At 36.9% G+C, this 12,071-nt stretch overlaps 1 protein-coding gene across 4 annotated transcripts in view; it reads left to right on the top strand.

Moving 5' to 3' along the window:
- Positions 1–1,890: 1,890 nt before the first annotated feature.
- LOC115235141 overlaps positions 1,891–12,071 on the top strand; it is a 62,480-nt gene continuing 52,299 nt past the window's right edge. For 2 of the 4 annotated variants that reach the window (XM_029806723.1, XM_029806726.1), the window contains exon 1: positions 1,891–2,423. In XM_029806723.1, the coding sequence (XP_029662583.1) occupies positions 2,372–2,423 (52 nt within the window). In that variant the 5' untranslated portion in view covers positions 1,891–2,371. Of the gene's footprint in view, positions 2,424–2,520; positions 3,115–12,071 lie in introns of those variants that run through there. The other 2 variants (XM_029806724.1, XM_029806725.1) reach the window with 2 other exon arrangements.

Genomic DNA, 12,071 nt, shown 5'->3' with positions numbered 1-12,071 from the left:
ATATATATATATATGTATACATATATATAATTATTATATAATTATATAATTCTTATTTTATATATTTTATAATATATTTCTGCAATTTTTTTTATGGAGCATCTGCATTGCAATCAATAGCGATCGCAAATTAATTAAAGTCTGTATTATATTTTTATTTATATAATATTGTAATCATTGTTCATTATAATTACAGAAATTGGTTTATTTTATCGATCGTATTTGATTTATATCAATTGATAAATGTTTGTAAATTAGTATCTAGATGTATATAGAACTCTTGATATATAATAATCTATCGTTTGATTCGACGAACAATCCTATACAAATATATTTTAAATCATCATTGGACTGGTCATTGAAGACGAGCATAATCTCTGTACAAAAAGAAATAGTTCTATGCAATGATCGCGGATATTTTGATCCTATTTGATATGAGGCAGTGATTCTCCGATCGGTTAAACATTTTCCATATAATCGTACTGCGCATAAAATAACGTAATATATAATAAGAGATAGTATTAGTCATTTTATATGGAAAAGAAATAAACTGTTTTGTATAAAAAAGATGCTGTGTTTGAAGATAATAATTATTATTATAACCAATTAATTTTTTTTTAATACTACATGTAAATTTCCTGTAATGATAAAAATTATGAAAAAAATTAAAAGAACAAAAACGAGGACAATTATTGGTACAAATATTTGTGAAATCTAATAATAATAAATTATTTTGAAAATTTACAGTAATGATAAATTAACATAACTATTTCATTATTAATAGACAAAAAGTTTAAAATATACAAATTTTTGTATCTCTTAAATGAAAAAAACTAGTCTATTGATCGTACTTACTAGTTCATATGCTTAATGATTGTTTTAATTTTAAAGCACAATAAATATTAGCTCTCTCTTAGAATGTTAAGCTGTATTTAAAAAAATATTTACAAAAGGAAGCCTTTTTTTTTGGACGTAAAAGGTCTTCTTCCGATTAAAGTATAACTAGACAATTGGCGAGCGAGTCTCATCCGAGAGTAACCCTCTCTTCCGTCTGTCGCGGGAAAAATCGGATGCGGTTTCAGGGTTAACAATGCGGCGGGGAGAAGTGAAAAATAAAAATTCCAGGAAGGCGGATTTCGAGCGTCCACCACCCGATCAGTCCCCACTCCATTCCTGGTGATCGTGAACGTCCGACCGAGGTAGTGGGCGATACGAGGTGGTGGTGCGGCACCAAGACTCCCTTCTTTATTGCCGCGCTCAGTTAGAAAGGTGACTATGCCAAGAAGACAGGAGGTATCGAGCACGCCTCGCCTGTGTTATACCCGCAGTCACCTTTCTCTCCTCGTGACCGTAGCATATGTTCTGCGAACGTCCATGGCGCATTCGCGGCTCTATCAATAACGGCGCTGCACTGCGGCTTTCGTAGGCGCATCTCGTTCGGCGCGCTTCGAAGGAAGAAGAAGAAAAAAAGAAAATTAGAGATTCAGAGTGTGACGATTGTCGGCTCGAAAATCAGTTCGCGTCGTCACCGAATTCGGACGCGGATAAGGACCGAGAGCGAGTTTAAACTTCGCGCCGAAAGAAAGCGCGCCAATTCCGTTCGTTCCGGAGTTCAGACGAAAGTGTGAGAGTCGCGCGTACAGAGAGGAGAGTAACATCGCCGCTCACCGATCGCTCTTTATCCTCCGAGAATCAGCGTTCCGATTGTGAGATTCTACACTGGCCATCCATCAACCAGGAGGGAAGATGATAATCGTGAACAGCGTCTTGCTGATTCTAGCGGTCGTATCGAGAGTGGGTGAGTTTTACAGTTTCAATTGCTCCTCCTCTCTTCGCCGCGTACGAAGAGGGTGGCAAAGTGTACGCTTCTTTATTGCCGCGCTCAGTTAGAAAGGTGACTATGCCAAGAAGACAGGAGGTATCGAGCACGCCTCGCCTGTGTTATACCCGCAGTCACCTTTCTCTCCTCGTGACCGTAGCATATGTTCTGCGAACGTCCATGGCGCATTCGCGGCTCTATCAATAACGGCGCTGCACTGCGGCTTTCGTAGGCGCATCTCGTTCGGCGCGCTTCGAAGGAAGAAGAAGAAAAAAAGAAAAATAGAGATTCAGAGTGTGACGATTGTCGGCTCGAAAATCAGTTCGCGTCGTCACCGAATTCGGACGCGGATAAGGACCGAGAGCGAGTTTAAACTTCGCGCCGAAAGAAAGCGCGCCAATTCCGTTCGTTCCGGAGTTCAGACGAAAGTGTGAGAGTCGCGCGTACAGAGAGGAGAGTAACATCGCCGCTCACCGATCGCTCTTTATCCTCCGAGAATCAGCGTTCCGATTGTGAGATTCTACACTGGCCATCCATCAACCAGGAGGGAAGATGATAATCGTGAACAGCGTCTTGCTGATTCTAGCGGTCGTATCGAGAGTGGGTGAGTTTTACAGTTTCAATTGCTCCTCCTCTCTTCGCCGCGTACGAAGAGGGTGGCAAAGTGTACGCGTCGAGAGAAAATGTAACTAGCTTAATTAATACAATCTATATTCGAGAGTTTAGCTTTATACATATTCTCTTTCACTTATTCCTTTTTAATATTCAATATACTCTGCGAAAAGGAGAATAACCTTATAAAAATTGTGCCAGCATTCAAAGCGTAATGTAACATAAAATCGCATTAAAATTCCATCTATTAAAATGCCCATCGAAATAGATTCATAATTCCGATATCTTCCATTGCGTGATTACGATAACAATAATTGAAAATCAATGGGAAAAGCCCAAAGGACGGCGCGCTTTTGCGCGGTTGTATCGTCCGATTTATCGAGGTAGATTTTTGAAGAAACGTTCGCGGGAGAGGCTGTCGCGCGGTGAGGTCGCTGGAATCGCATGCGCATTCGCTCGCGCACCTATTAGCCGCGAAAATGTCAGTTTACGTAATGCACGCGCCGTTGGATAACTGACACACACGCGGAAATCAACCTAATGCGCCCGCCGATCCCCCGGGGTGCGCTCGAGGGTAGCCGCTATTTGTTGCGTTGAAAAATTCTCTTCTCGCTGTGCCTTCTTGGTCGACGGGAATGTCCTGCATGGGCGATCAATGTTGCGCACCGCATGGGAATGCACGGGTAAGTTTTGAAATTTCAAATGCGCTCTCTCATGCGCGCATAATCCTTCGAGCCAAGACTTGCTCCGATATATATTGCGTGCTTTCGTTATTCAGAGCAATACTCGCGGAATGAATATCTTTCCATATAAAAATATCAAAGTATTAAACGCGCGCGAAGGATTTATCGAATATGATATCTGGTTACTTTCGATTCGAATGTATCACCCGGGTCCACTGTACCGGAATGCGCGAATGCATTTGCAATTATATAATTCCATTACCCAGAATGAATTTAGGTTTAAGATATGAATTTCTGTATATGCGAGATATTAAGAAATAGCAGGCATGACTCGAATGGAGAGAATATTAATTAAGATAGTAATAAATGCATGCAAATATAACTTCCAGGTAAATGAAAAACAATTTCTCTCAATAAAAAACATTTCTCTCAAAATTTTCTCTTTAAAAAATCATTTTAATAATTGTTACATGAAGATACTCCCAATAAAAAAAAAAAAAAATAATTAAACTGTTTGAAAAGGTTGATTTTACATGCAGAAATCTTATTCTTTTCTTACATTTTATAAATATTTTGAAAAAATTGCTTAATAATATAAGCTAAATAATAATATCTTCGAATGTTGTAAAAATGCTTTTGAAATATGACGCCAATTATTTTCTGAATTTGTTACTTTAAATTTTTTATTCAGAACAACGTTAAAAATTAATTAATGTTACATTTTATTGAATATCATTGTAAAAACATCGCGTCAATGACTTCTTACTTAGTGGATATCTGTCAGACGGTAAGAATTAACAAATTATGATTATCTAGCGTCAATCTGCGATAACGAGATTTAAGACATCTCGAGTGAAGAATCTAAGCAATTAAATTTATACAATACATAGAGTTGAACCGCGAAAGATATTTCTTCCCAACGTGACACGCGGCAATGATTTAACATTTCCAAAGGCAGGAATCTCCCGCGGGTTGTGTCCTCTCTTCTGTCTAAGAAGGAGGAGAGAACTTTTGCAATCCGACAGCACGGTAAGTCGGTTTCGCATGCGAAACGACCGATTTGCGAAACTTTACCGCGGCGTTGGCCGAGCTTGGATAGAATTGGTCGGGGCGAATGTATTTCCCTAAGAAATTTTGCGAATCCATCACGAATCGTATTTGGTCTTCCCGGAGAGTTTTGTTTCAACAGCCGTGAATTAAAATTATTTCGACGAAATCGACTCATCTATGGTGGAGAAATCAACACAATGCTGGCTAATCGTTTAAAAATCGTGTAAAAATGAGAGATTTTCGCTTATAAAATTAATAATTGCGAAATTATTAAAATTAGTATGCATATTGATTTAATGGCTAAAGTTTCAACTTGGTAAATACACATTTTGTATAAAAAAGGTGGTTATTAATAGAACAACTGAAACAATTTTACTTATGCATGTTAATCTTTAATTATCATAATAATCATTAAAAGTGATATTGATTTCTTATAATTCTTTTATTTGACGAATGAATTGGTTTCGTCGAAATAATTTTTTATTCTGTTGAAGTAGAATCTTCCAGATAACATACTCCAGGATACAAATCTCCATGGATTTGCAATACTTTTGATCAGATATACTTATTGACGCGCTCGGAAATTCCTCATATTTTCATTCTATTTATAATCAGAGATCTCCGCATAAATTATACCGCTCGGATCCGTCTACTAACGTAACATCGTACCGAATAAATTTCGCGGACTTTCTGGACGGAATCGACGAAAGTGACCGGGTTTGCGTAATCGATGAGAGCGATCATAAAACTGTTTTTTGTCGCGATCCGCGAAGATCTCGATAGGTCATAGGATTCATCGCGAGAGGAGCTCGCGCGGGACCCGAACGCGAAGCCGGTCGCCACATCACGTATTCGAACAAAGGAGAACGTTAACGTGGTATTGTGCTACATTTCGGTAACACGGTGGATAACGGGCTTGGCGTGGAAATGATCCGCTTGCGAAATCCGCCGGAGGTGCTCGGTTGCACCGTGCGCAGGCAGCATTCAGCGGCGGCAGCAGTCGGCGGAGACGCAATCAGAAATCTGTTCCCATCGGTTAACAAGGCGGCAGGGGTGGGAGCGAGGGAAGGGAAGGCCCGTCTTTCGTCTCGCAAGACGCGTATCCGTTGTCGCGATCGCGTCAGGTCGAGATGAGATAATAAGAAAGGAGAAATTTGCTGATCGCGCGCGATCCTCAGACGTGCAACGGCACATGACTGAAGTGCGTGCGTAAATTTTCTAAATGGCGTTGGCCGAGCTTGGATAGAATTGGTCGGGGCGAATGTATTTCCCTAAGAAATTTTGCGAATCCATCACGAATCGTATTTGGTCTTCCCGGAGAGTTTTGTTTCAACAGCCGTGAATTAAAATTATTTCGACGAAATCGACTCATCTATGGTGGAGAAATCAACACAATGCTGGCTAATCGTTTAAAAATCGTGTAAAAATGAGAGATTTTCGCTTATAAAATTAATAATTGCGAAATTATTAAAATTAGTATGCATATTGATTTAATGGCTAAAGTTTCAACTTGGTAAATACACATTTTGTATAAAAAAGGTGGTTATTAATAGAACAACTGAAACAATTTTACTTATGCATGTTAATCTTTAATTATCATAATAATCATTAAAAGTGATATTGATTTCTTATAATTCTTTTATTTGACGAATGAATTGGTTTCGTCGAAATAATTTTTTATTCTGTTGAAGTAGAATCTTCCAGATAAGATACTCCAGGATACAAATCTCCATGGATTTGCAATACTTTTGATCAGATATACTTATTGACGCGCTCGGAAATTCCTCATATTTTCATTCTATTTATAATCAGAGATCTCCGCATAAATTATACCGCTCGGATCCGTCTACTAACGTAACATCGTACCGAATAAATTTCGCGGACTTTCTGGACGGAATCGACGAAAGTGACCGGGTTTGCGTAATCGATGAGAGCGATCATAAAACTGTTTTTTGTCGCGATCCGCGAAGATCTCGATAGGTCATAGGATTCATCGCGAGAGGAGCTCGCGCGGGACCCGAACGCGAAGCCGGTCGCCACATCACGTATTCGAACAAAGGAGAACGTTAACGTGGTATTGTGCTACATTTCGGTAACACGGTGGATAACGGGCTTGGCGTGGAAATGATCCGCTTGCGAAATCCGCCGGAGGTGCTCGGTTGCACCGTGCGCAGGCAGCATTCAGCGGCGGCAGCAGTCGGCGGAGACGCAATCAGAAATCTGTTCCCATCGGTTAACAAGGCGGCAGGGGTGGGAGCGAGGGAAGGGAAGGCCCGTCTTTCGTCTCGCAAGACGCGTATCCGTTGTCGCGATCGCGTCAGGTCGAGATGAGATAATAAGAAAGGAGAAATTTGCTGATCGCGCGCGATCCTCAGACGTGCAACGGCACATGACTGAAGTGCGTGCGTAAATTTTCTAAATGGCTTTTTTTTCTTGCATAAAGGATTTTAACCAACACATATTACATGTTGCGCCGATGAAAATGCGAGGTAGAAAAAGAGCTATCGTAAACTATGACGAAATTAATACGTTGGCATTCGATCTCTTATTCTTTAGAAAGAAGGTATTTTACTTTATGGTAATAGTTATATATATTTAACCTCCGGTCACGTGCAAACGAAACAGGTATTTAAATTGATTTGTGACCGTAATGGTTACAGCGCGGTATTCTTCTTGTAATAAATCACCAATTAATAGAAATAATAGCTAAATATTGGAATTCGTACTCGTAAGCGCGGCATTACGTGATTTGTAAATGTGAGTTATAAATGTCATCGTAACGCCGTCTCTCAGTTGCATTGTTGACTGTGTTATAATGATTAATTGAGACCATAAAAATGTTTTACGGGTCAGTAATTTTGTGATTGAAATACGTCCAAAGTATTTCATAGTTTCTATCTTATCCACATTATCTTATACATCTTTATCTTTGAATTTGTTAAGCGTCTTTCATATGATTAATATGCCTGATAATGGTTTTACTTGAAACATTTATTCTTATTCTTCGCTTTATAAATCGCAGATGTGACATTATAAAATTTGTTTAACGATAAATATTATTCTATACTTTTTATAATTTAAGACATCGATTTCTTGGCGAATACGCTCTGTTCATGTATAGCATACTTATTAATTTATTTCTCAAATTATTTGCATGTGAAAAGAAAATTACCGCGTATATTTTTTCATATATTTAAATATAATAATTTTTTTAAAATAGAGAGAGAACACATATATAAACATACAACAGTTATTATAAGGCAATATAAGAGGTTCGCGTACATAACGAAAAGATTACATAATAATTGTACGATGTTTCTTTGTCATCATAATTATCCCACAATTTAATGTGATGTAATCAGATGATATCAAGTATATCCATTCGAGTGATACATATAAGAGAAATGGATCTGGTATGAGGCGTAGGCGGCCTGTTTTGCGTTGATGTCGGCTCGCATCAGCAAAGTAATTTAGCAGTCGGAATGCAGTCTACGCCCCATAATTTACACGTCGCCGGCGTATCTCGGCGTCAAGGGCTTCTCAGAGATTGCATACAACCTCTCTAAGTGGTCACGTTATCCTTTCTAAAAATCAAGAATTATAGCGCCACTTCGAGGCAATGCAAACCAAGACATATCCTGTCCTCCAAAGAATCAATATAAATTATTTTTGTTTATAAAATTACGCAGTATTTAAGATCATATTACTCATAATATTTTCTTAAACTTTTTAAAAATGCATTATATTATTTTTTATTAATTTCTATCGATATTCGAGATTTTGATCTCTGGATTATTGATATTCGCACCTTCTCCGAGTATCTTCACCTTTGTAGATAATTTCACTTATTGTATTTAACAGCGAAGAGCGCTGATAAATAAAACCGATATAATTCACCACATCGCATATCGATCAATCCATAACTGCCTACACCCGCCGCGCACACACGCACTTATACACACATATATGCGCGCGCGATCGTAAATCATTGCTTTTTAAGCTGGTTAAATTACGATCCTTAATGCTACCCACACGCAGGATACCCCATATCCCCGAACGGCCCAGACAGGACGGAACTACGATCGCGCAAAGTAATAAAATCGATACCTTGAAGCCCATGTGGATTTGTTATCCCCGTGTCTCTCTCGGTACTCGCGCAAATAGATGTGAGAGAGAAATGCGCTTGAAAAACCCTTCTTTCTCTCTCTCTCTCTCTCTCTCCCTCTTGACTATTATCTTTTCTCCAGGATTCCGAGAGTATCCGCGACGTTTCGCAATTATCAAGAGAATTTACCGGCGGTGTATGTACCCTGCATTACGGGCAGCCCTCGACGTTTTATCCGCCGACATGAAAAAAATCATTACATTCTCGACTATGCTCATGCTGAGATAAAAATATTCACGGCTCGGAAAGAGAGAGAACCAGGGGGCGAGAAATGCGTTTTATTCGTACTCCGCAATATAAATTCTCTAAATGCGTGCGCATAGTAGGAAAAGAGAAATATATATGCATCGCAATTATGAAAAATTTAATTATAGTTAACGCGTGATTTTTTTACTCCTTAAAAATACGTATTTTCAAAATCGATTAGATTTTAATTCACAGTTTAATTACAGTTCGATTTCAATTTAAAGCTCATAAAGATAAATGATATTGATTGCATAAGAGAAGAATTTAGAATTTGCAATAAAATATGATGAGCTATACACAAAGTTTCGTCTGATATTAATGACGGATTTAACTAGATTTGAAAGAGAGAAAAGGAAAGAAAGAGACTCGATGTTCTTACGTGAGCCTTTACGTTCACTGAAGCTCTTATAGCTTTATGCTCTTGAAAAATACACCCCGGCCCATTGCCCCGCGCTCAGGATTCCATCAGCACCCACGCAACCACGCCGTACCGCAATTACCAAGGAGATTTACTGCGAGCGCGGGTGTCTCCTATGTTCGCACGATCGCGTAACGTTAGCTCAGAAAGTACGACACTGGAGTTTATTGAACACGAGCGTAATATTCGTAAGGGATATCTCCATTGATACGTATCTATTTTGCTAGATATCTTTGCGTGTACATAAAAAGACAATTTCAATTTTTTGTTTTTTTACTTTTGCATCTTATATTTAGAATTTTGATACGATTGAAAAAATGAAAGAACCTGAATTTTAATTCAGGTATTTTTTTTTTATTTTTTGCCAGCATCTAAGATATAAGAGAGAAAACAATATTTTTGGAAAACTATTCAAACTCGCGATAAATTTGTTTAAAAATTTTAATTCTCGCGAATGTGAAAAATTCTTTTCATAATATTTCACAGTTCTCGAATGAGAAAATTTAAACACTTTTCATAAATACTAAAACATTTTTTCTTCTGGCATTTTCTTGAGTGTTCTGGATCAAGAGTTCTATAAAAAAGCTTTGGGCCTAAAGCTTGTTTTAAAGAAATTCTGACAAATAAAAAAATTATTGTTATTATTTTATATGACTAAAAAGAAAACGTAAAATATTAGTACCTTATATTTTCGAATCTTTATTTCTAACATTTAGTTACCGCAATTCTGTATTATTATTTATATAAATGAGAAAAGTTTGCAAATGAAATATATTAAATTAGCAATCACGTGGGAAGATGAGCTATAGCAAATTATCAATGATACAATGATTTGATGATCACGCAGAAACTTGTTACAGAATTAAACTATAAATCTATATTTTCGAATCTTTATTTCTAACATTTAGTTACCGCAATTCTGTATTATTATTTATATAAATGAGAAAAGTTTGCAAATGAAATATATTAAATTAGCAATCACGTGGAAAGATGAGCTATAGCAAATTATCAATGATACAATGATTTGATGATCACGCAGAAACTTGCTACAGAATTAAACTATAAATCTCTTCCTCTCTTTATTTTTTTGTTTCTCTTTCTTCAATCTGTACTGCATAGAGAAAACGAATATACACGATGCAGAGAAATAAAGACCACCGCGGCGCCGCATTTCATTCAATCTTTATCCGTTTATGTCGCTCTCTGAAAGCACTCCGCGGCTATTATTATCCTTCTCTGGGTATTCCATCGGTAAACGCATACATGTATATACGCGTTGCAATTACCGGGCGATTTTACCGCGGGGTGCACGTACATTATGCCCTACAGATATCTCCTTTATTATGTTCCCGGTCCGTATTGTATTAAAAAAGTATGATATATCTGCAGTCAGGAAAGAAAATTGAGCGGACAAGCGGTTATTTTGAAGTAATTCAATGATTCTTTTTCAATTTCTTAGTTTTTTATTTATTATCAAAGTTTAGATTTCGATGAAAAAATATAGAGCAATTTTATATAATATTTTACTTTAAATAAGAATATCTACAATTGACGATAAAAAGATATTCTAAACAAAATTAAATAGACATTTTTTATAAATTAAAATTACAAATCTTCTGAAATAAAGTTGTATTGTTTACAAATGTCTCAAACTGTAATCAATTAATCGGTATTATTACTCGTGTCACACTATGTAGTCGCATAATTTTTACATCGAATTTAATTTGTGCCCTTTCACCATCGTGATATCCCGCGGGATTACGCGCATGTCGGCATACAGATTGTTCTTTCGTGTGGCAATTGAAGGATTTACCGCGTACGTGAGTGTATATTATGTTCCCGCGTGGGGCTCGCTTTATCCACCCGCCGTAGGTTTCGCCCCGCCGGCAATTACCCGGAGAATTTACCGTATCCAATCCACCGATATCGGTTCTTTCGCTCGCCCGTCCATTATCCTTGGCGACTGGTCACTTCCCATCTCGCTGACGAGAAACATTCGCGGTATGTGAACGATAAAATATATAAAGTCGCAAAGCACGCTCGTGAAAATTCAGCGACGCGCGTATATTTGTGCTAATTAAAATTTATCGTATGATAGTTATATTCATTTTTTTTGAACAACTTTTGTATTTAAATTGAAGATCTGAAATATGGTAAGATATCCTAAAAATATTGGATGTCATTTTATAATGACAGATTCTTCGGTCAATTTAAAGCTAATTTCTCTTTTGGAAAAATTTCGACAAGTCATTTTTTATTAAGACCTTATTTAAAATTTACAAAAAATAAATTTTATTTGAAATTCATTGAAGGATATTGTTATTAAGGAATTTTGTCATTCATTTATGGTCCCTAAAATTTCCCGAAAAATTCTTCTTTTTCTTAATAGTTTATAACTCAAGAATTATTAACTGACATTTTTTCTAAGGAAATATTGACTCTAATTGACTCTAAAATTGATCGCAGAATCTGTCATCAAAAGACATTTTGTATACATCGAAAGATTTAATCTTCTCTCTTTTATTTCTCTTAATATTATATATTTTCTTTTCGTTTATTACATCTTTGAAATATTAGGAAGTATTTTGTAATTATTCCTTATGAAAGATCTTTAAAATATATATATATATATATATTTTAAAGATCTTTCATAAGGAACTATAATCACTTTTTTTTGTACATTGATTAATATATTACACGATGTATATTATTGTCTTGAGAGTTAATGAGAAATTTTAGTTATTTTGGATGACATGAGAAATCAAACTATACTGCCATATATTTTGGCAATACAACTGCTTTTATATTTAATAGAACGAAAAGGATTATTTATGGCTACTCTACGAGATTGTCGAATGTGATTTTAGTGAGACAATAAATGATGGCGTATCGATAATATATTAACGCTCATTATGAACGTGCTGTGAATACGTAGATAATCAATCGTTTCCACCACCGGATCATACAAAAGCGGCCGAGGCGCTATACTTCCCAGCTCACGTCGTAAACCATTCGAAACGATCATTATTCGCTCGGAAAGAATTAATTGTTAATACCGAATGTGGTAATAACGCGGGT

The sequence above is a fragment of the Formica exsecta genome, unplaced genomic scaffold (genome assembly GCF_003651465.1).
Source record: "Formica exsecta isolate Colony F162 unplaced genomic scaffold, ASM365146v1 scaffold211, whole genome shotgun sequence".
Classification (NCBI taxonomy): Eukaryota; Metazoa; Arthropoda; class Insecta; order Hymenoptera; family Formicidae; genus Formica; species Formica exsecta.
Note: the sequence above shows the minus strand (reverse complement) of the source record. Positions and strands in the feature narration are given on the sequence as shown.